This window comes from Somniosus microcephalus, chromosome 25, assembly GCF_052327205.1.
Source record: "Somniosus microcephalus isolate GS21.2 chromosome 25, FLI_Smic_1.0, whole genome shotgun sequence".
Lineage (NCBI taxonomy): Eukaryota > Metazoa > Chordata > Chondrichthyes > Squaliformes > Somniosidae > Somniosus > Somniosus microcephalus.
In genome coordinates, this window is record NC_141011.1 from 51,405,089 (window position 1) to 51,430,405 (window position 25,317).

At 44.5% G+C, this 25,317-nt stretch overlaps 1 protein-coding gene across 28 annotated transcripts in view; it reads left to right on the forward strand.

Annotated features, from left to right (window-relative positions):
* The window catches only part of kif1b (kinesin family member 1B), a 290,388-nt gene that overhangs the window by 92,983 nt on the left and 172,088 nt on the right, over positions 1 to 25,317 (forward strand). For 22 of the 28 annotated variants that reach the window (XM_085967403.1, XM_085967405.1, XM_085967411.1 and 19 more), the window contains exons 3-10: positions 12,071 to 12,147; positions 13,688 to 13,867; positions 15,281 to 15,346; positions 17,373 to 17,551; positions 18,375 to 18,486; positions 21,032 to 21,109; positions 21,456 to 21,521; positions 21,641 to 21,658. In XM_085967403.1, the coding sequence (XP_085823529.1) occupies positions 12,071 to 12,147; positions 13,688 to 13,867; positions 15,281 to 15,346; positions 17,373 to 17,551; positions 18,375 to 18,486; positions 21,032 to 21,109; positions 21,456 to 21,521; positions 21,641 to 21,658 (776 nt within the window). The remainder of the gene's footprint in view (positions 1 to 12,070; positions 12,148 to 13,687; positions 13,868 to 15,280; positions 15,347 to 17,372; positions 17,552 to 18,374; positions 18,487 to 21,031; positions 21,110 to 21,455; positions 21,522 to 21,640; positions 21,659 to 25,317) is intronic. The other 6 variants (XM_085967404.1, XM_085967424.1, XM_085967425.1 and 3 more) reach the window with 1 other exon arrangement.

A 25,317-nucleotide genomic window follows, 5' to 3' on the forward strand; every position in this document is an offset into this window, starting at 1 on the left:
GCTCGGAGTTTTTTTGCAATGATATCCCAGACCCTCTTGTCTATAATTCTAGCAATCAGCGGCTTTGTAAAGAGCAACTCGAATACCTCCAACATGGATTGTTTAGTAAGAAGACACTACTGCGATTTGCAAGTATAGCATAACAAGAAAAATAATACCACTGGCGTTTTCTCACAATGTTGACATTATCCACAAATGCAAATGCTTCGACCCTGGCTGCTTTAATGCCATGAATGACGGACGGTTCATTTTGTTTGTGTGTGTGTGTGGGGAAAGCTTTTTGTAAAATACGTCCTGCGGATCAGACTGGGGTGGGGTGACTTTTGAGTGATGCTGCTATCTCTTAAATAAAAAAAGTTTCAAGCAGTTTTTTTTTGTAATTTAGCATTGAAGAAAAGTTGACAGCAAGCTGTGTTAAATGATCCTGTGCCAGAAGGGAGGAAGAATGTCTATTTTTGTTGAGGACTGCAGAGCAAGCTGTGCTAGCATCTGGCAGCTGTTTTGCGGTCTTTTTGAAGTTCAGCATGTTTGCATTCTCGGGATACTACAGCTTCTTTCCTGCGACATTACCAAGTACAGGAAACTCTTTTTTATCCGGCACCAACGGGAACGGCGTGGTGCCGGTTTATCAAAAAGTCCGGATTACAGAGAGGTATAGTTAAAAGGTACCAGAGCCCCGTACACAGCAACAGATACAGGCGTCCCTGTTGCTTAGCAACAGGTGCAGGAACCCCGGTTACACAGCCACAGATCCAGGAACGGCCACTAATATGAAGTAAAACTTAACCGGCAAAATTCAGGAGGAAGTTCAGGTAAGAGGTTTCCGGTTATTTAGGTGCCGTTATTTAGGTGCCGGTAAATCGAGAGTTTCCTGTAATGAGCATTTTATTTAAATATTTTGTACAGAGGGTTTCATTATCATCAGATTTGAAGAGCTGGGAGCAAATACTTTGGAAAAATATAAGCCTCGTTAAGAGTTTGTTTTCCCCGCCAAAACCCCATTCTAATGGTCTGTGACAAAGCCGACCTCGAGCACTGCCTTTGTGTGGCACCGCGGCATCATACACTTGTGCTCCTCCTCGCTTCGGAGTAAGAAAATGGGAGATTCCCACTGGAGATTCTCCCGTGGATCCAGGCCGCCTCAGATTATTTCACTCCCAGTTGGGGTTCAGGTAGCGAGCCGCCCGCAGGAGTCTGTGACCGTACGGGAAGCAATGACTGTGGGCACGCAGATCCTGGAGACTTCAAGAAGGTTGTTCTTCCCATTTCAGGAAACGCCCGAGAGATTTGCTAGGATGGGTCTATGTTATAAAAGAGATTATGAAAGTTTCTTTCCTCCTTTTCCCCCCCCTCACCTCCCACGTTGGGTTTGTCGTTCTTGACTGCAGCTGTCATTGGCTTAGCACCTGCTCCAGAAGAGGTTCTTCAGGGAGTCTCGAGTGAGTAAACATAGAAACATAGAAGATAGGAGCAGGAGTAGGCCATTTGGCCCCTCGAGCCTGCTCCGCCATTCAATGAGATCATGGCTGATCATCCAAATTCAGTACAGGTTGTGCAGGTTAGGTTGATTGGCCATGATAAAAAAAAAAAAAAATTGACCCTTAGTGTTAGGGGGGATTAAATACGTGGGGTTACGGGGATAGGGCTTGGGTGGGATGGCTGTCGGTGTAGGGACCGGGTGCTAGGGTTGGATGATCAGCCATGATCTCGTTGAATGGCGGAGCAGGCTTGAAGGGCCGAATGGCCTACTCCTGCTCCTATCTTCTATGTTTCTATGTAAGTACCCTGTCCCTGCCTTCTCCGCATATCCCTTGATCCCTTTAGCCTTAAGAAATATATCTAACTCCTTGAATATATTTAATGAATTAGCCTCCACTGCCTTCTGTGGTAGGGAATTCCACAGGTTCACCACTCTCTGGGTGAAGAAATTCTTCCTTCATCTTTGTCCTAAATGGCTTACTCCTTATCCTTAGACTGTGACCCCTGGTTCTGGACTCCCCCGCCATCGGGAACATCCTTCCTGCATCTAGTCTGTCTAGTCCTGTTAGAATTTTATAAGTTTCAAAGAGATCCCCTCTCAGTCTTCTAAACTCCAGCGAGTATAAGCCCAATCGACCCAATCTCTCCTCATACGTCATTCCTGCCATCCCAGGCATCAGTCTGGTGAATCTTTGCTGCACTCTCTCCGTAGCAAGAACATCCTTCCTCGGATAAGGCGACCAAAACTGCACACAATACTCAAGGTGTGGTCTCACCAAGGCCCTGTACAGCTGCAGCAAGACATCCTTGTTCCTGTACTCGAACCCTCTCGCTATGAAGGCCAACATACCATTTGCCGCCTTAACCGCCTGCTGCACCTGCATGCTTACCTTCAGCAACTGGTGCACAAGGGCACCCAGGTCTCGTTGCACTTCCCCTTCTCCCAATCTATTGCCATTCAGATAATAATCTGCTTTATTGTTTTTGCCACCAAAATGGATAACCTTGCATTTATCCACATTATACTGCATCTGCCATGCTTCTGCCCAATCACCCAACCTGTCCAAATCATTCAGTAGCCCCTGAAGGAGTGAGTGGCTAATTGCCATGCTCTGGGCCTTGCTGACTACAGCTGCAACAAAGAGTCTACAACATCTCCCGCTGAATAAACTCAAATGTTAAGTCTTCTCGGTGCAAAACATACAAAAAAAAACCCTTTATCCCAAAGCCCATTGTTCATTACTTTTCAATGGCTTAAACTGCGTGAAACTTTTTTTTTAACAAAAGAAGTGAAAATTTTGATATTAACCTTTTGGCTACTCAGCAGGACATTTATTTGTACATTAGCAAAATACTGCGGGCGCTGGAAATCCGAAATAACAACAGAAAACGCTGGAAAAACTCAGCAGGCCAGGCAGCATCCGTGGAGAGAGAAACAGAGTTAACGTTTCAGGTCGAAGACCTATCGTCAGACGAAAGGTCTTCGACCTGAAACGTTAACTCTGTTTCTCTCCACGGATGCTGCCTGGCCTGCTGAGTTTTTCCAGTGTTTTTTGTTGTTCTTTATTTGTACATGTCTGGCCTGGATCTCCCCTACACTCTGGGTAATGTCGTTCCACAGAAACAGATGGAAACTACAACTCCCATGGTGCATCTTTGTCAGTCGGAGCCATAACTTCCCAGGCCCTTTTGGAGATGGGTATTGTAGATCAACAGTAGCTGGGTGAAGAGTGCCCGTATAGTCAGTCCACTCTCCATTTCACATAGAATTACATGGAATCCACTGCAAGTAAAACAGGCCATTCGGCCTAAATAGTCTTTCCCAGCATTTAATGTCCACTTGAGCCTCCTCCCCTCCCATCCCTCCGTCTAACCCCATCGGTTTTGTGGTAACATAAGAACATAAGAATCAGGAGCAGGAGTAGGCCATACGGTCCCTCCGACCTGCTTCGCCATTCAGTAAGATCATGGTTCCACGTCCCCGCCCGATCCCCATACCCCTTGATTCCCTTAGTATCCAAAAATCTTACCCATCCCAAACTTGAATATACTCGACGACTGAACCTCCACAGCCCTCTGGGGCAGAGAATTCCAAAGATTCACCACCCTCCGAGTGAAGAAATTCCTCCTCCTCTCAGTCCTCAATGGCCGACCCCTTTATCCTGAGACTGTGACCCCCTAGTTCTAGAGTCTCCAGCCAGGGGAAACATCGCCCCTGCATCTACCCTGTCGATCCCCCTCCGAATCCTATATACTTGCTGGTTTGTGGATCAAAACCTGAAGGACTTGATTACTTGGCTCAGTTTTTTTCTGGTGATGTTCTTCCTTCAGTACCTTTTCATTGCTCCTCTTGTTCCATTCACTTGGATATGGGCTGAAGTAACAGCTCGTGTAAGTTGCCTTTTTTTGCACGAAGTTACGGTGAAACATAGAAACATGGACGATAGGAGCAGGAGTAGGCCATTCGGGCCCTCGAGCCTGTTCCGCCATTCAATGAGATCATGGCTGATCATCCAAATTCAGTACCCTGTCCCTGCCTTCTCCCCTTATCCCTTGACCCCTTTAGCTTTAAGAAATATATCTAATGCCTTCTTGAATATATTTAATGAATTGGCCTCTACTGCCTTCTGTGGTAGAGAATTCCACAGGTTCACCGCTTTCTGGGTGAAGAAATTCCTCCTCATCTCTGTCCTAAATGGCTTACCCCTTATCATTAGACTGTGGCCCCTGGTTCTGGACTCCCCCGCCATCGGGAACATCCTTCCTGCATCTAGTCTATCTAGTCCTGTTAGAATTTTATAAGTTTCCATGAGATCCCCTCTCATTCTTCTGAACTCCAGCGAATATAAGCCCAATCGATCCAATCTCTCTTCATACGTCATTCCTGCCATCCCAGGTATCAGCCTGGTGAATCTTCGCTGAACTCCCTCCATGGCAAGAACATCCTTCCTCAGATAAGGTGACCAAAACTGTACACAATACTCAAGGTGTGGTCTCAACAAGGCCCTGTACAACTGCAGCAAGACATCCTTGCTCCTGTACTCGAATCCTCTCGCTATGAAGGCCATAGAACCTATATAAGACCACAGTTGGAGGGCGGTTTGCAGTTTTGGGTTCCACACTAAGAAGGGTATTGAGGCAATAGAGAGGGTACAGCACAAATTCACTAGGATGCTGCCTGGTATGAGGCAAAACAAATACGTGAAGAAAGACTAGAAAAACTGGGGATGTTTTTGTTACAACAGGCAATTACATGATGATAGAGGTGTTTAAAATTATGAAGGCATTGGGACAGAGTAGATGGAAATAGCTGATTCCAGTGATTGAGGGGACGTAGACATAAGATTAAATGGAAGAGATTTAGGATAGAGAGCAGAAGAATATTTTTTTCAACAGCGAGGTGGTACGAGGTTGTGGAATGCACTTCTAGAGTTAGTGATTGAAGCAGCAAGCATGTCAGTATTTAAGAACCAGTTAGATAGGTGCTCGGAGGAAAGGCGGGTAAAGGCATATGGGAACAGAGGATGTCGAGGATAAAAGCAGCAAAGATTGGTTGGGGCGAATGACCTGTTTCTATGTTGTAATACATAACTTTGCAACATAACTTTGCAACCAGAACCAATCATTTTCAAAATTTACTGATCTGGATTAGTAACTTTTCTTCAATTGTTCCTTAAAACAATGTCTACAATGCACAGAGAGAGAGGCAGGTTGGGTGGAATGTAATACTCAAAATACAGTGGTGAGTACATTGATCACAAATGGGACAAGTTGTAGGAGAGTAATGAGCAAGTTGTATTTTTGCAAAAGAGGGTAATCTAAAACGAAAATCTGTTGATCACTTCTGCAGCTTATCCGGGTTTGTAGTGGAACACAAACCAGTGCATGAGTTTTATTGGAAAATGCTGATCTCTCGTGTCCTACTAGACTGAATGCATTAGCATGGAGCCAGATAGTTGCACAAGGGGATTACTTCAATTGACAGAACCACTGACAACTGTTTCTATTTTTGGAGGGTGGCCTTTTAAGTTATGAATGCTGTGGGAGTGTTGGTTTTCATTTCAGTATTTGGAATGAGGATGCTGCGTCTTTCAGTTGACGATTAGCTGCTCGACCAAATTTCCGCGAATGAGACATTTTAATGGAATTGCAGTGCTGAAATTGGGCATGTTTTGTGACATAACGTCGCGTCGGTACGAGGGAGGGAAAGAGATTGCTTTCATTTTTAGGAGCTTGGAGAGATTACAGTTTGGATTGACTTGGAGCTTCCGTGTGTTCCTGCAGTCACCGCGATCTCCTCATTCTCCACAGTCATTGTAAAATAGAGAATGTTTGTATATAGAGGAAGTTTTTCTTTTAATATTGCCAGTATGCCTTAAATGTTATGTTGACGGTTATCCAGGTACTTCAGAATTTGATGGTTCTAAATGACATCTAGTGAATACAAAGCTTAAGCTTAATTCCCCACTAATCTGACAGTAAATTGGTTTTGCTCCAATTCAACAGCGAGAGATGTGATGTAAAGAGTAGAAGCCACCGTTTTAGCTGGGGGGGGGGGGAATAAACAGTCTCAGTGGCGCAGGTGGACCTAGGCGTTGTACAAGGCCTTGGGGATCATTTCCTTTTTTCCTTGTGTGCTAGGCCTATGGTTTCTCCTGATCCAGCCGAGCAAGGCTTTATACTCCTACATTGTGCGGAGGATCCTATATATGAAGCATGACTGTGCCGATTACAGGCGTCGGCATTCTTCACTCTGGGAGCCGGTGTCTAATCAGTAAAGGGAAACCAGGATGTTTTTTTTCTTTCAATTTGTACATTTTCAAATATTAAAAGATTAGAAGGATAGGGATTAAAGGATTACACCTCCATGGTTTTGACCTATTTTCTGTCACTAATCAGTGTGTAGCTGGACTGCTTTTTCCCTCAACAGATTTTAATATTTTAAAAATATGCTTCATAATCAACGACTAGTTTACATAACTTGGAAAGTGTTGCATACATTTTCAGGGTTGTAGGGAAAGCATAGATCAATCTTCACGTTGACCACTGTTTCAATGATATTGTATTATTGTTGGGTGATGATGGATAGTTATTCAAACTGTATCTTCTAAATATTACAAAATTGCTAAATGAGACATTAACATTTTTAAATGCCTGTCATTATAACCCGTGTCAAACAATTCTCACTTTGCCATAGACCATGATCAGTCTTTAATGGGCTTAAAGTTCACGTTCGATTTCAATGTGATTTTTATTTAATCGTAAAATAGTGTGATGGTATAGTAAAGAATTATCAAATCTAAGGCGGGGGGGGGGGGTCCTGTGTTTGATAGTAAAGTGCAGGGGAAAGAGGATTGGGGTTTGCATTTTGTTTACATCTGTCTGAAAACTGCCTCCGTCAAGTCCAACGTGTTTAGCCAGACAACTCGGGCTTGTGACATGTTGATTTATGTAAGGCTGCTACTGTGAGGACAGACTCCATCACCATCCCTCATGGCTGAACCATTGAAAATGAGCTTTTTTTTCCCCCCACAGAAGCTACCCAGGTGCACAGTGTGTCCAAAGTGGCATCTCCCGGGGAAATCTGATACAGGTTGAGCGTCCCAAATCCAGAGTGCCGGAATCCGGAATGTTCCGGTAATCCGGACCCTTGGACGATTGGTGGCAGGGGTCCGGAATCCGTAAAATGTTCCGGAATCCAGATACCCTGAGGGAGGCGTACCAAAAACGCTAGTACGATAGCAAAATACTGCAGAAGCTGGAAATCCGAAATAACAACAGAAAATGCAACTCGGCGTAAGCTCGAGGAACAGCACCTCCTCTTCCGATTAGGCACTTTACAGCCTTCTGGACTCGATATCGAGTTCAACAATTTCAGATCATAACCTCGGCCCCTATTACATTTTTATATATTTTTTATCCACACCTTTGTTTTGTGCCCTTCCCCCTTTTTCTCTCTCCCACATGGCAACTGTCTCTCATTCTGCCAGCGCATTTCACACCTCATCTAGAGCCGTCTTTTGTCTCCACTAGTCCGATCACCATCTCGTCTGGTTTTGAATACCTCTTAATGTCTCTTCACTTCTCTTTTGTTCTCTCACCCCCATTTCCCAGCCCCCAAACTGGCCTTTTAATCTGTTTCATTTCCTGTGTTTTTTCAGTCCTGACGAAGGGTTTCGACCCGAAACGTTGACTCTATTTTCTCTCCACGGATGTTGCCTGGCCTGCTGAGTTTTTCCAGCATTTTCTGTTGTTATTACCAAAAACGCAACCTGGGCCCAGGCATTTCCGGACTCCGAACGTGTTTCTGATGTCCGAAGTCCGGAAATATCGCAACCTGGGCTCGGGCGTTTCTGGATTTCGGACATCAGAAACACGTTCCGAAGTCCGGAAAAACCCGAAAACCGGCTCGGCCTCGATCCCGAGATTGCTGGATTCGGGACGTTCAATCTGTATAGGATGTTACTGCCATCAAGATGCCATTGTCTTTTCCTCTGATTTTTGATTTGAGGTGAATGGTTGGTTCTATTTCCAGGGCAGTACAAACTGGGATTAAATGTGACAGCAGCTGGTGCTTGTTCACATTCGTTTCGTGATTGCACACCAAGTCACAGAGGTACTTGGTCATCTTAATGCTTTACCACAACTTGATGTGATGCATATGGAGAGGTTTAAACACCATGGAGCAATTGATCTCCAAAAACTGATTAATTTACTGCAAAAGTTAGGTATTGTATTTTAATTTGCTCACGCTTCTGGATGACGCTCAGTAGTTTCTAGTTTAGAACTATATCGCCCGGAATCTGTGGTTAGCGGCGAAGGGATGGCTCTCGCCGCTGACCTTGAAGAAAGTCGCCCATGGAGATCTAGCGATCTCTGTGGCGTGAATTTCAGCTCTCCTGACCTTAGTTTGAATCTGGGGACAAATCAAGTGAATCGCCAGCATCAAGCAAGCTAAGCAGCCAATCACATTGAAGAATTCTCGCAGACAGCAAACCAGGAAGTAAAGTGCACAGATTATAATTTACTTTTGATAAATTTTAGAGAGAGTGAAATAAACATTGAGACATACACATAGGATTAAGGTAGAAGCTGAAATATCATAAACACTTAAAATATATATATTTTTTATGTTAATGGAATAATTTGACATTCCACAAATATAAAATTAGGTTTTTCAGGGCCAGAATGGTTGTTCAGCAGTCAATACACCATTAAAAACCCAGTTACACCTCTTTCAACAAAGCTTAACTTTTTCGGAGGGTTTTCGCAGCGATTTCTCCAGCGTAATAGAGGGAAGGTTTTGCCAGGAGCTACATTTCAGGGTGATTGGAATTGATCATCAGCTCTGGGGAGCTCCACCGTGCAACCGGTGGAGAAGCGTAGAATCACTGACGGCAACTTCTGGATTTCCACCTTTTTATCTGCGCGTGCGCTGACTCCAGAAGTTGCTGTCACTTTCACCAGAGTAATGAAGGCGAGCGCTGACTGACGTAAGAAAACTACTAGGCACTTGGTCTAAGCGTTAAACAAAGCTTTAATCAACTGTTTTACAACACGGCGGTCTAGTTGTGTCCTTCACTAGTTCCTGTTAAGAATATCCTGCGCAAGCTGGGCCCGTGCCCGAGTATTTATACTCTTCCCTGGACAGCGCCACCCGCAGGCCGCTCAGTTGATTCATGTCACTGACCGTTTCAGCTGTGGCTCAGTGGGCAGCACCCTCGCCTCTGAGTCAGGAAGTTGTGGGTTCAAGTCCCACTCCAGGGACTTGAGCACAAAAATCTAGGCTGACACTCCAGTGCAGTGCTGAGGGAGTGCTGCACTGTCAGAGGTGCCGTCTTTCGGATGAGACATTAAACCGAGGCCCCGTCTGCTGTCTCAGGTGGACGTAAAATATCCCACGGGCACTATTTCGATAGAAGAGCAGGGGAGTTCTCCCCAGTGTCCTGGTCAATATTTATCCCTCAACTAACATAACAAAAAAAATATTACCTGGTCATTATCACATTGCTGTTTGTGGGAGCTTGCTGTGCGCAAATTGGCTGCCGCATTTCCCACATTACAACAGTGATTACACTTCAAAAAGTACTTCATTGGCTGCAAAGCGCTTTGAGACGTCCGGTGGTCATGAAAGGCGCTATAGAAATGCAAGTCTTTCTTTCTGTCTTTCTTTCATTACCACAGCAAAATCCGGGCCATTGTCTCAGCGTGGTGTTTTCCATGTGAAAGATCAGGAGGGCACTCTGGTGCCCAACTAACTTCTGTGCGTACTTCCTCAGTAAAAGTGTTCAGCTCACCTGGAGGTCCACTATCCCAGGTGCTTTATGCACAACGTCGAGTTCATAAGAATAGGAGGAGGCCATTCAACCCCTCGAGCCTGTTCCACCATTTTATTAGATCATGGCTGAGCTGAGTCTCCACTGCATTTACCGGCCTTTGCTTCATATCATAGAAACAACATAGAAGATAGGAGTAGGCCATTCGGCCCCTCGAGCCTGCTCCACCATTTAATGAGATCATGGCTGATCATCCAAATTCAGTACCCTGTCCCTGCTTTCTCCCCATATCCTTTGATCCCTTTAGGCTTAAGAAATATATCTAACACCTTCTTGAATATATTTAATGAATTGGCCTCAACTGCCTTGTGTGGTAGAGAATTCCACAGGTTCACCACTCTCTGGGTGAAGAAATTCCTCCTCACCTCTGCCCTAAATGGCTTACCCCTTATCCTTAGCCTGTGACCCCTGGTTCTGGACTCCCCCGCCATCCTTTGATGCCCTTATCGAACAAAAATCTATCGATCTCCGTCTTGAAAATTCCAATTGACTCAGCTTCCACAGCCTTTTGGGGGGTGGGGAAGAGAATTCCAGATTTCCACTATCCTTTGTCTGGATAAAGTGCCGCCTCACTCTTAAAAGGCGTAAGTTTCATTTTTGGATTATGCCCCCTTGTTCTGGATGCCCTCAGCAGTGGAAATAGTTTCTCTGTATTGAATCCCTTCATTATTTTAAACAAGTAGATCATCCCTCAACCACCTGCGCTCCAGGGAACACCGCAAGTTTATGCAACCTGTCCTCATAATCTAACCCTTCCAGCCCTTTGAAGCATACGTTTGTCCGTGTAGACTAGTTTTTCTGTAAAGTGCAAATAAAAAAGCATTGTAAGAGCTGGAATTGTAACTATCGGAATGATGAGGACAAGGAGTTAGGGGAACGTAGTATTTAAATTTCTTCTTTTGGAGATGAACACCAACTTTTAAACTAGAACACTGGAAATCTATGAAGTGGATTGAGTTTTACAAAATTGTCAGTTTTGCTTAGCTCGTCTGTTAAAATCTATGCAGCAGTATGTCCCTTGGATGCGTACAACTATCAAGTACATTTCTGTACCTTCTACTATTCAATAACCACAAACGGACAGGAAAAATGCATCTCGCTCTCGGCAGCATGTCACTAATGTACTTAAAGGTGCTTTTATGAGAACCTCACCCTTGACCGCCCCCCAAACTGCTTTCTCCAGTTGTTGCGAGGATTCTTAGATTTCCTTTTTTGATCTTGGGTTTGGGGTTTGTGATGAAGTTCGGTGAAAAACTGAAACAAAAGCAGGTCTGTCAGACAGGTTTTCGGGATGATGCTCCTCAGTTTCCCAGGTATTAATGCTGGACTTTGTATTTGATACCATTATCTTTAAAAAGCAGTTTAGTGACTGAATTGTCCCCAAGTCATTTTTTACGATGTACCTAAATGCTTCCTTCATAGTGTGTGCTGAGGGAAACGTCTAAACTTGACCAATCAAATGCTGCTGTTGTCCTTTAAATAAGACTTTTTTGTTGCTTTTGTGGTATTCTCCCCCCACCCCCACCCACCCCATTTTCTATCTTGTACGTCCTGAAATGCTGTCCCTGGCCATGACGATGGGTGAGGGAACTACATTTGTGAAGTAATTTGCAATGAAATGGGTGCTCAACTAGGCAGTTCCCCATGCTATAGTTGGATTTGTGTTCTCTCTTTCCTTGAGGGAGTGCGCACCTCACCACCCCCTCTTCCCTCCACCACCCCCCCCAACCCCCAACTGCGACATAAGAACATAAGAAATAGGAGCAGGAGTCGGCCATCTGGCCCCTCGAGCCTGCTCCGCCATTCAATAAGATCATGGCTGATCTACTTCATCTCCACTTTCCCGTCCTACCCCCATATCCCTCGATTCCCTTAATATCCAAAAATCTATCGATCTCTGTCTTGAATATACTCAACAACCTGAGCCTCCACAGCCCTCTGGGGTAGAGAATTCCAAAGATTCACCACCCTCCGAGTGAAGAAATTTCTCCTCATCTCAGTCCTAAATGGCCGACCCCTTATTCTGAGACCGTGACTCCTGGTTCTAGACTCCTCAGCCAGGGGGAAACATCCTCCCTGCATCTACCCTGTCAAGCCCTGTAAGACACAGTTGAGATTAAGCGGAGTGCATGGATCTGCTTCCTGCCCATTAACCTATCCAGGTTACCAATGGCTTGCTGCATGTCCCTGCTTGTTCTAAAGTAAAGGTTTTACAATGACCCATTGCCTCACCATTTTGATTTCTCTTGCTTTAGGTATTTTAAACCCGAGGAATCCAAAGGAATCACCAAAGACCTTCAGCTTCGATTACTCTTATTGGTCGCATACCACGGTAAGAATTTTGCTTCCACCAACCTAGACTGTTTCAATGAAAGTGCACTCGTAGCAAGACCATTAAACAACTTCCTTAATGCCTGACCTTTTTTTGCACTAAAGAAAAAAGTACTTGATACCAGAAACAGTATGCAGTACATTTTAAGGCCTCATTTTAACAGGTTAACATGAATGATTCTCTTTCCCACTCCTCCCCCCACCCCTTTCTCCTCCGTCATTCTAACATAACATGGTGCTTTGGCAGTGGTGGAATGCAAATGCAGCTCTCCTTCCTTTTCACCTGCTGCTGAATTCTCACTCTGTGGGGGATTTGTTGAGCAGGGGCCAGGCAGTTCCTACAAAGACTGTTGTCTCTGGCCAATTTTTAAAAATTTTTTTACATTCCTCCAAAGGACTGACTTGAAATAACATTGGTGGAGGCCTTGGGCCAGATTGCCTTCACACCCACTCTTTTTTTTACTAAATTGGCGCAAGGAGCATTCAGGTTTTTAAAAAGTTACCGCTGAGAGCTGGATCATGATTGCACCAGAATACGTTGGTTTGAGAACTGGTTTCAGTAGGCATGCTGCATCATTGCCTCTTGAGCAGAGAACACTATAGCAACAGCCTGCTTTCTAAAGTCCTGGATGGGCTGCTTGTGGTTTCCAGCACTGGCAGTGTTATCCAGTTCATCAGAAATAAACAAAGTGCATTATAATAGTACAGGAAACTCTCGTTTAAACGGCACCTAAATATCCAGAATGCTCTATCAACCGGCAAAATTCATACTCCGAAAACAACACCTCAATAACCGGCAATGTTGCCGAGTCCGAGTCCGAGCCCGAGTCTCCCGCGGTGGCCGAGTTAGTCAGTGGGGGTAGTTCTCCAAACTGCCACTACTCGGCTTCTTGGCGCTGTCGGAAGTCGGAACACCGCAATAACAGGAGTCTGACTCTCCCGCGCTGACGGGAGTACCCAATTACTGTATACTGCACATTTCTTGATTTTTTAATTTTTGTTTATTAAAAAATAGCCTCGGTAGATAGCCCTCTCCGTCATCCGGAATTTTTAATCAACCGGCAACACGCCGGTCCCGTCGGTGCCGGATACCAAAGAGTTTCCTGTAATAGTATGTGACCAATTCGATTGCTCTGTTCGAACTTGTTTTTTTCTTGCCCAGTGTTTATTATGAAGGTTAAGGTTCAATTCTTGGGTCCACTCCCCTGCCCCCCCCCCCCCAATTTTTTTTTTGAAGGTTTATTTATAGAAGCACCGACATTTGTGTGACTGTTGTAGACAATAAACGTTGGTAATCTGGAGACCTGGACTAATAATCCAGGCAAGGGGAGCTCAAATCCCACCGTGATTCTATTGACAGTAGGGCTGTCGGATTCCGGTTTCACCACATTTACGGGGACAGTCTCCGCTGCTGTTTTTTGTTCTAGCGCTTGTCCTCGGGATAAATGCATTTTCTCTCCTCGTCCGGTATGTGTGCACTGAATGAAGCGTAATCTGAAACAATTTATCCCCCCCCCCCCCCCCCCCCTCCAACCCTGCAGGATGAAGATCCATCCTTTGCTTCTCAGAGTCAAGTCTACAATGACATTGGTAAAGAAATGCTGCAGCACTCCTTTGAAGGTTACAATGTATGCATTTTCGCATATGGCCAAACCGGGGCCGGGAAGTCCTACACCATGATGGGGAAGCAGGATAAAGACCACCAAGGAATAATCCCACAGGTGACGTTCGATCTCAATTTGCGGAGGTACAATTAAACTTTATGGGCCAGAAATTCGTCTCGGGCGGTGCCGCAAGACCGGCCACCCTTTGACTGTGACGGCGCCGAGTATAACAGGCGGCCGATCCAACACCACCCGCCTCACGTCCCCCGCCTGAAACTATTTTCTAGGCCTCTTTTTTTTTTGTAAATGGCTTTTTATTTTAGCGAATGGGCCCTAATTCTGTCCCCCCACCCCACCCTCCTGATGTTTTTTGAAAGTTAGGTAAAACGTGCATTATAGCAGAGCTTGTGAATCGAAATTCCAACCGGTAATCGTGCTCGTCAGCATTTTCATTAAAAAGTCCAGCCTTTTTTTTTTCCTGTTCCACCTCGTCTTCCAAAAAAGAAAACCCTCAACCCCGATGGGTGGTTTCTCGTCCTGCCCAGGCACCAGGCCTGCGTTCTGTTTTGGAAGTAGCATTATCCAGGTTTTTTAAACTACTTTCCCGTCATCCATCAAATAAGTGACTTTTAAATGAGATTTCGCAGCAACCAGTATTCAGTATCTGTAGCGAGACTTTGGTAAATATCTGGTGAAGGTCTTAATGTGGAATTGGTTAACTGGGTGATAAAGCCACAAAAAAAAAGGCTTCTTGCAGTCGAAAGAGGTGGTTTCTGCTGGCAGCTGTGGCGGCCAGCTGGAGCAGGGATAAAGGAGCACGTCCACATGCAGTGGAAAACTTGAGTGGTTGAGAACTTTAAAGCTTTGTACACAATACAAAATAGTTAAAATGAATTCAAAGTTAATGACCGTGTAAGAATTTAAGACCGATAATGTGCTTTAACACCGTCGGCTGTGGCTCAGTGGGTAGCACCCTCGCCTCCTGAGTCAGAAGGTTGTGGGTTCCAGTCCCACTCCAGGGACTTGAGCACATAAATCTAGGCTGACACTCCCAGTGCAGTACTGAGGGAGTGCTGCACTGTTGGAGGAGCCGTCTTTCGGATGAGACGTTAAACCGAGGCCCCGTCTGCTCTCAGGTGGACATAAACGATCCCATGGCACTATTTCAAAGAAGAGCAGGGGAGTTATTCCCGGTGTCCCGGCCAATATTTATCCCTCCATCAACATCACTAAAAACAGATTATCCGGTCATTATCACATTGCTGTTTGTGGGAGCTTGCTGTGCGCAAATTGGCTGCCACGTTTCCTACATTACAACAGTGAATACACTTCAAAAAGTACTTCATTGGCCGTAAAGCCAGATATCTGGTGGTCATGAAAGGCGCTATAGAAATGCAAGTCAGTCCTTCCTTCCCTTCCTCCCTTCCCTCGCTCTTTTTTCCTTTTCCAAATAATATTGTCACGTATACGAGCTCAGATTGAAATTGATCTGTGGCTTCTGCTTAAACCGTAATTTGTTCCATCCTGCAGCTTTGTGAAGACCTCTTTGAAAAAATAAACGACAACAGCAATTCCGACATGTCCTACTCTGTGGAGGTAAGAATCGGTGCAAAAGGAATGTGTCGCAGGGAGCACCCACTGGTTTAGAACCCAGCTTTTCAGCTCTGAGGAACTTATTGAAGTCCCATTTCAAGGTTTACTTCAGGGTTTTTTGGGGGTTTGTCGTGGCGTCAGTGTGTAATCTGACCACATCTCGCGTCATTCCTGGACCACAGGCAACCTTTTTTATTGAAAAAACTTAAAAAATATATATATTAAAACCAGTTGAAACGATGCGGCTTTGTATAAATTGATCGTGATTTATTGGCTTGATTCAGGCAGCGCTTTATCCTACTGCAAAGTACAATGGATTTTACAAATGGTTACGGATTTATAATGCAGATAACATTATCAATATTTGTAGAACTTTTTCCTACTAACATCTTCTGTGAGGAGTTTTCTGATGTGCATTTTGCCTGTAAACGTGAGTTTTTACCTTTTGGTGGAACTGATCACATTTATGCAACATTTAAGTTAAATATCAAAACTGATCTTATTAAACATTGTTCTCCGTGCTAAGCCTGCCTGTTAGCTCATTAGATATTGCAGTTAGACCATGAATAATGAAACCAGAATAACCGGTTACATCAAATCTGTCACTAGCCTTTGCTCTGTGGAAATTTTGGACCTGAATCCAGGCCCAGGAAGGGATGAAAGTGAGGCCTTGGTGAAGGCCATAAATAAGCAGAGCTCTAATGGCCTGAGCTGGCTCTCAAAACTACTGAGATTCAAATCGTACCACACGTGTGGTATGAGTTGGTGGGTTATTTTTAACTTTGACGCGATGTTGATGCTGCACAACTTCAGTTTATGGCCTTCACTGTCATCTTGAAATCAGTCGGATTACCAAAACACATAATAATTGACATACGAATGGTGTCAAAGAATACAACACTTTTCCCACTTGGTGTTGGGAGTTGTGTATCATTGGTTTACGGAATTATTTTTTTTAGATCCCATTACTTCCATTCTATGATATTCGTAGTACTTGACTGTAACATAGTTTTGAAGCCATTTATCAGAGCTACAAACTATTCTGGGATTTGTAAGAACCAGAATTTCCATTAATAGGATCAGATATTTAAGGCACAGAAGGAGGCCATTCGGCCCGTCATGTCTGTGCCGGAATTGCACAATTGATGATATTAATTGTAATTATTCTCTTTGCCTGCTTTCCCCACCCAAAATAAAAATAATTCAGCTGATGGAGTGGTTGATTACATTCCACAATTACTTTATTTAAAAAAAAACACACACTAGACACTTAGTAGTCAGCAGATGTAAATTTGTCTTGGACTATTTGTGATATCTAAGGAGGATTAAGTACAATGGCCCAGATATTCCGATCGCAGGCCTCCCGCAGGCAGAGGACTACGATCTGGAAAAATCTGCACCCTTACCTGAGGGCTCCCGGGAGGCGCAGAGTTCCACTCCTGGGCCTCGCCAAACTGCCGGTGCGCAGGGCCCACGCGCAGTGCTAGCCTGAAACCGGCATTTCCGATGTCCCTACGGATGGGTACACAGCGCGTACCCCACCCACAGGGATTGGAATATCTGGCCCATTGTAATTAATGTTCAGGAGTAAGGCAGTGAAATACTTAGAAACTTCTCTACAAATGAGATTGGGATCTTTAATTTCAAATATTGACTGATACAGTAAACCAACCTGAATGCCATCTTAGCCTTCCCTGAAGTGTGATGTTTGCAGTTTTCTCCGCTACAGTCAATTCTGTACCGTATTGGTTGACAGTATTTGCATTTAACAATGCTAGATAAATACAAAACCATTTCATGTTACATTTCTCCTGCCCCAAAAAAGAAATATAAAAACTTGTGATGTGAGCTGCTGCTGTCAATATACTTCATTGAAACAATCTTTCTTTCTTTCATTTCTGATCGATCCTAAAATTGAGGAATATCAGTTCAAACTCCAGCCTTAACACTGACCTAATTACTGAAATCTTTATGTTGCTGGTTCTTGTTGCTTCAAAAACCCCAATCGTGTTTTCATGGTTGTGTACAGGTCAGCTACATGGAAATCTATTGCGAAAGGGTTCGAGATCTGCTAAATCCCAAGACCAAAGGAAACCTGCGTGTTAGAGAGCACCCACTGCTGGGACCCTACGTAGAAGATCTTTCCAAACTGGCCGTAACGTCCTACACGGACATCGCCGACCTCATGGACGCAGGGAACAAAGCCAGGTTGGGCATAGTGCTGAATCAGATCGATCTAATTTTGCGCTACCAGCACTCCGTAGCCAAGGCATTTATTTCCTTTTTTAAAAAATTAAAAAAATAATCCTAAGACACAGCTGATTAGCTAAGAGCTTCGTTTTAGATAATTGAATTAATAAAGCCAAGCAAATTTTAATGCTAGAAATCATTTCATTGCCATGCGGTGACAATGAGAGCAGGGGTGAGTGTGCACGGTGATTCTTCAGCATTTGTGGAAACTTGAGAACAGAATAAGATTTTACATTAAGATTTGTAGCAGTGTTTATTCATTCTAATTCATTAATTTTCATTTAATCTTGTGTGTAATAAACTGCACTAGTTTCAGATGATGCAGAATTAGGAGGATGCCCCTAAACATCATCTGCAATTCTTTGGGCTGTGACTCGCAACGACCCTCAAGGTTCCCATATCGCTTTATTTTATGTAAATGTTTGACTGGTATAGCACCTGGGACTTGTTTATAACTGTGTGGATAATATGGTCTGCCCTAATCCAGTAGTAATCTGAAGGTCGCTCTATAGTCGATGCAACGTGGATATAAAGGGCTGTAGGGTACAAGGAGAATTGGCCAGGAGGAAATGGTTAGGAATTAGCGGGGAGGACAGAGAAGAGAAAAATATATTCACTTGGGAGACGAATAAACCAACAGTTGAGTCCTGGATATTGGGAAAGTTCCTGCAGTAACCCAAGTCCCTGTCGTTTGAGTCACAGCCCTGTGGAGCAATGGGTAAAAGATCATTTTGGCACTGTATTTCACAGCTGGTAAAACCAATCACCTTTTTAATTTCAGAACTGTGGCGGCTACAAATATGAATGAGACTAGCAGCAGATCCCATGCGGTATTCACCATAGTTTTTACCCAGAAGAGACATGACGTGGAAACTGATCTTTGCACAGAAAAGGTGATCAATTCAGCTGCGGCGGGGACTTGTACAGCACTCGCCTGGTTCCATTCTTATCTATCTAATTGTAGCCAGAGAATCACCTGCAACGGTTTCTCTTCACGCTCCCGCATCGTTACCTCTGGTGTCCCCCAAGGATCTATCCTTGGCTCCCTCCTATTTCTCATCTACATGGTGCCCCTTGGTGACATCAACCGAAAACACAGCATCAGTTTCCACATGTACACTGACGACACCCAGCTCTACCTCACCGCCACTTCTCTCGACCCCTCCACAGTGTCTAAATTGTCAGACTGCTTGTCCGACATCCAGTTCTGGATGAGCAGAAATTTTCTCCAATTAAATATTGGGAAGACCGAAGCCATTGTTTTCAGTCCCCGTCACAAACTCCGTTCCCTCGCCACTGACTCCATCCCTCTCCCTAACATCTGTCTGAGGCTGAACCAGACTGTTCGCAACCTTGGGGTCATATTTGACCCTGAAATGAGCTTCCGACCACATATCCGCAGTATAACTAAGAACGCCTATTTCCACCTCCGTAACCACCTGTCTCCACCCCTGCCTCAGCTCATCCGCTGCTGAAACCCTCATCCATGCCTTTGTTATCTCTAGACTTGACTATTCCAACGCACTCCTGGATGGCCTCCCACATTTTACCCTACGTAAACTTGAGGTCATCCAAAACTCTGCTCCCATGTCCTAATTGGCACCAAGTCCCGTTCACCCATCTCCCCTGTGCTCGCTGACCTACATTGGCTCCCGGTTAAGCAACGCCTCGATTTCAAAATTCTTATCCTTGTTTTTCAAATCCCTCCATGGCTTCGCCCCTCCCTATCTCTGTAATCTCCTTCAGCCCCACCTCCCCCCCCCCCCCCCCCCGAGATATCTGCGCTCCTCTAATTCTGCCCTCTTGAGCATCCCTGATTATAATCGCTCCACCATTGGTGGCCGTGCCTTCTGTTGCCTCGGCCCTAAGCTCTGGAATTCCCTCCCTAAACCTCTCCGCCTCGCTACCTCTCTTTCCTCCTTTAAGACGCTCCTTAAAACCTACCTCTTTGACCAAGCACCAGTCCTAATTTCTCTTTATGTGGCTCGGTGTCAAATTTTTTTGTCTTAATACTCCTGTGCCGCACCTTGGGACGTTAAAGGCGCTATATAAATACAAGTTGTTGATCCTAAATTTGTTTTCACTTCCTGTGTGACTTGTTTCTCCAGTTCTGTTTAATAGTTAGCAGTTTATTTCTCTGAAATGCTTTTGTCTTTCCATTTGTTCTCACTGAAGTACGATGCAAAGATTCCACTTTGGCAGTAAATGGGAATCCAAATGGAGAACTTTGTGGAGAATTTATTATCTGCATAAGGCCTATCCATAAATTCCATTCTCACAAAAGCATTGTTTGAGCATGGGAGAATTTTGTGTATTTTTACTTTTTCTTTTCTCCTCCATCGTTGGCCGTGGCTCAGTGGGCAGCACCCTCGCCTCTGAGTCAGAAGGTCACGGGTTCACGTCCCACTCCAGAGACTTGAGCATAAAAATCTAGGCTGACACTCCCAGTGCAGTGCTGAGGGAGTGCTGCACTGTCGGAGTTGCCGTCTTTCGGATGAGACTTTAAACCGAGGCCCCGTCTGCTCTCTCAAGGTGGATGTAAAAGATCCCACGGCACTATTTGGAAGAAGAGCAGGAGAGTTATCCCCGGTGCCCTGGCCAATATTTATCCCTCAACCAACATCACTAATCCAAGACAAAGCAGCCCGCTTGATTGGCACCCCATCCACCACCATAAACACTCACTCCCTCCACCACCGGCATACCGTGGCTGCAGTGTGTACCATCTACAAGATGCACTGCAGCAACTCGCCAAGGCTTCTTCGGCAGCACCTCCCAAACCCGCGACCTCTTCCACCTAGAAGGACAAGGGCAGCAGGCGCATGGGAACACCACCACCTCCAAGTTCCCCTCCAAGTCACACACCATCCTGACTTGGAAGTATATCGGCCGTTCCTTCATCGTCGCTGGGTCAAAATCCTGGAACTCCCTCCCGAACAGCACTGTGGGAGCACCTTCACCACACGGACTGCAGCGGTCCAAGAAGGCGGCTCCCCACCACCTTCTCGAGGGCAACTAGGGATGGGCAATAAACACTGGCCTTGCCAGCGACGCCCACATCCCAGGAATGAATAATTTAAAAAAAAATGTGAGGGGCCTTGAACATCTTTTGCCAAAGGGATAGAGCCACAGTCCATTTCTAAGAGCCTGCCAATATCCTGTGTAGTTTGTGAGGGGGCAGTAGTTTTGCACAAGAATGACATGAAAACTTCCCTCATCCCTGCAGAGATGCCGTAGTTTTTACTCCGCTCGGGTGAACAAACCGATGTTCGTCCCACTTACTGCCTTTTTTTCCCCTTCCCACCCCCACCTCTAACCCTTTGGTGGGTGTGATACCACTTGATGGTTTGGTTGAGATCAGAAGCAGATTTTTTTTTTTAAATAAAGGCCAATTTTGAAAGTAAAAACAAGCCTGACCGATATTCCTTCCTTGTTTAGGTCAGTAAAATTAGCCTCGTCGATCTGGCTGGGAGTGAACGAGCTGACTCCACTGGGGCTAGAGGAACAAGATTGAAGGTAAAAGCCAATAGCAGATTTCTTGTCTGCATTCCTTTAACTCTGCTAATCGAATGCAGTGAATGGTTCATGTAATCTCCAGTAATATACTTGACGTGAGCTCCTTGTTGGGGCTCTCCGTGCAATGTGCACTGGGAGCCCTGTTAATGGGCTCCAAATGTCGTACAGAGTTATAACTATTTAATTGTCGTGGAGAGCTTACTTGTCGGCCCACCAGGCTCAAGTAAATTTCGGTGAAAAATCAGAGCACCTTGAACTCTACAGAAGGAACGCTGTACAGATTGAATTTTTTGTCTCAAATTCAGCATATTGACCTGGTTGATGACTTCTCCTTATTCACTCTCAGGAAGGCGCAAATATCAACAAATCACTCACAACATTAGGAAAAGTCATCTCTGCCCTTGCGGAAGTGGTGAGTTTGCAATCATTTATCTGTATGCGCTCAACACTGTTACATTATCAGAAATTTTAAGATGGAGAAAGGTTGTTTACTATAACTGTTTGTCTTTTTAAATTGTGCTGCCATTGCAGGATAATGCTCCCAGTAAGGTAATGTTCAGACTATAATTGTATCGTGTGCTTATCTAACCTTGCTTGATGTCACATACATAAAACAAAATCTAAAAAGGGTCTCGGTTGGCAGTATTGTGCTCTGTGTTGTGCTTCTTTCTCTGGTTGCAAATTGCTTGTTTGTTTCAGAAACCACATTAAGATAGGAACATCATTAGCGGAACTAATAAATGCCTGCATTTTTAAATCACTACGGAAATGTTTCTTAATGGTGTCTATTTTTGGAACTGAATGACTAAAGCACTGTTTTACACCGCACTAATGCATCCATCTAGCCTTCTAGAAATGTGGTAGGCAAAAAGTTTTGACTAAAAGTTTGCTGTTCATTGAGGATGAATTTGAGATAATTGAGGGAATATGTAGTAAACATTGGACAGCAACAGATTACTTCGTATTAATTTTTAATACTTGGCTAACATTGTTGAAGTTTGATATAAGTTATCTTTACTAAAGATGCTGTTGACCTTTGCAAACGGAAGTGATTTCTGTTTCTCTCGCCCTCTCTTATCTATTTATTCTTTATCATTTTATCTTTAAAAAAATTATGATCTTACTGGAAAGTAGAGAAAATGTTAGGGGGGTGGGAAAGAGCCCAAAACTAGGGGTCATCAATATAAGATCATCACTAATAAATCCAATCGGGAATTCAGGAGAAACTTCTTCACCCAGAGAGTGGTGAGAATGTGGAACTCGCTACCACAGGGAGTGGTTGAGGCGAATCGCACAGATGGATTTAAGGGGAAGCTCGATAAGCACGAGGGACAAAAGAATAGAAGGATATGCTGATCGGGTGGGAGGAGGCTCGTGTGGAACATAAACGCTGGCACAGCCCAGTTGGGCCGAATGGCCTGTTGCTGTGATGTATATTCTGCGTAACTCTATGAAAGGAGCAACTATAGTGATTTTTTTTTTTAGGTTACCAAATTTCTTGTTAATTCTTAGTTCAGACAGAGCAAAAGATTCCAGAAAAAATTGAGACGTTGAAAGTAATAGTGTGACTGTTATTTTTTAGTACATCGTACTTACAATCTTTGCAGTTTTCAGATCATATTTTGGTCTGCAAGAAATAATTTCTATAAATTCAAGGATATTGAGTAAAATGATGGATCAGCAAATTAATTTGAGCAACCTAGATCTCGCTGAGGTCACCTAGTGGCAGTGCACTTAAGGCACTGTGACATGGAATAATCAGTTATGTGGATAGACTGGAGAAGCTGGGGTTGTTCTCCTTAGAGCAGAGAAGGTTGAGAGGAGATTTGATGGAGGTGTTCAAAATCATGACTGGGTCTGGACAGAGTAGATAGAGAGAAACTGTTCCCATTTGACGGAAGGGTCGAGAACCAGAGGACACAGATTTAAGGTGATTGCCAGAAGATCCAAAGGCGACATGAGGAAAAACATTTTTACGCAGCGAGTGGTTAAGGATCTGGAATGCCCTGCCTGAAAGGGTGGTGGAGGCAGACTCGATCGTGGCTCTCAAAAGGGAATTGGATAAGTACCTGAAGGAAACAAATTTGCAGAGCTACGGGGAAAGGGTGGGGAAGGGAGTGGGACTAACTGAAGCGCTCTTGCAGAGAGCTGGCACGGGCCGAATGGCGGCCTCCTGTGCTGTAACCATTCTATGATTCTAAAAGCAAGTGTTGTGCCTTCACATGAGAAGTTCACAACCAGAGACCTGGCATCGGGCGGGAGAGCTGTGGAGTGTAGGTTACTTTCTCCGCAGGGAGGATATTTTGGAATTTGCTAATCCCAGCTGATGATAGAGTAGCGACAAGCAAGTGCCTCGGAAGAAGTTACCTTCCTGCCCTTATTTGTCAAGGGAAATGTGAGGTGCCAGAACATTTATTTATATACATATGAGAAAAAATGAAGTGCCACCAGCAGTGCATTTAGTTGTATTTTATTGTAATAATCAGTTTTGGGTTGGGAATTACTAAGTATGAAAATAACCAGCCAGTATTGGGACTAATGACGGACCGAACACTTTTTTTCTTTGAACTGTCAGTTTTTAGTTAAAGGAATTTAAGACCGGCGCAAATTTAAAATATCAAAGCTCTTGACTGACTGGCAGTTTTGACAGGGAAAATGTGTGGAATTGCAGAATATAATCCTAAATATCTCAGACCGTTAATGAAATAAATACAGAATTTGACTTAGTTAGACAGATGGGGCCAACAATCGCAGGTATGTTGATGTCCAGCTGGACTTCACCTCCTTCATTGACCCAATGGTGGCCGCCACCTTTTTTCCCCAATTGCCTATCTGAATGATCCAAAAACTTCTCCAGCTAAATGTTGGCAAAAAACCGAAGCCGTTCTCTTCAGCTGTTTCGAACATCTAGGTGCCTCCTGGCCTTGATTCCATCGAGCTCTCCCGACTGCCACCTCAGGTACAGGCTTGAGAGGCTGAGCCTTGACCAAGATCACCTTCGCCTCTGCAACATCGCATTGTCTTTGCCCCGAGATCTAAACCCTAAGGCGGGTAAATGGAGTTAAGTCGCAGATCAGCCACGATCTCATTGGAACAGGTGGTGGAACAGGCTCGAGGGGCTAAATGGCCTACTCCTGTTCCTATGTCCCTAATCACCAGCACCCCTGGCATTCACCAAACTCCATTGCTTTCCCACGCCCCAGAGTATATTTAAGGTTTCCGTCCTTTAAATCCCTCCATGGCCCTCACCACCTTTCTCCAGCTCAGCTCTCCTGTCCTGTCCCTGCACATTCCTTATTGTCCTCCAGCATTTCCTACTTCTCATTCCCTGGTCACCCCTCAGTGACCATTCATTTAGCCATCTTGCCCTCTTGCTCTGGAATTCTTTCTCAGCATCTTTGCCCTGTCAGCTCCCTCCCTGCTTTCAAAAACCTCGTTAAAGCCCTTAGCCTGACCATGGTTTTGGCCCCTCCTGACCCTTTGCCCTTTTAACCCCCTGCTTAATTTCCACTTGCTTTATACTACTCTGCAAACTGCTCTGAGCTCTGTTTAAATATAATTAGTGCTGTAGAAATAGTTATTCCGCCACCATAAATAGAGGGGTCTAATTATGAGCAGACAGAATTGTGGAACGAGATGGCCAAAATAGAAACATAGAAGATAGGAGCAGGAGTAGGCCATTCGGCCCCTCGAGCCTGCTCCGCCATTTAATGAGATCATGGCTGATCATCCAAACTCAGTACCCTGTCCCTGCCTTCTCCCCATATCCCTTGATCCCCTTAACCTTAAGAAATATATCTAACTCCTTCTTGAATATATTTAATGAATTGACCTCAACTGTCTTCTGTGGTAGAGAATTCCACAGGTTCACCACTCTCTGGGTGAAGAAATTCCTCCTCATCTCAGTCCTAAATGGCTTACCCCTTATCCTTAGACTGTGACCTTTGATTCTGGACATCGGGAACAGCCTTCCTGCATCTAGTCTGTCTAGTCCTGTTAGAATTTTATAAGTTTCAATGAGATCCCCTCTCATTCTTCTAAACTCTAGTGAATATAAGCCTAATTGACACAATCTCTCTCCATACGTCATTCCTGCCATCCCAGGTATCAGTCTGGTGAATCTTCGCTGCACTCCCTCCATGGCAAGAACATCCTTCCTCAGATAAGGCGACCAAAACTGCACACAATACTCAAGGTGTGGTCTCACC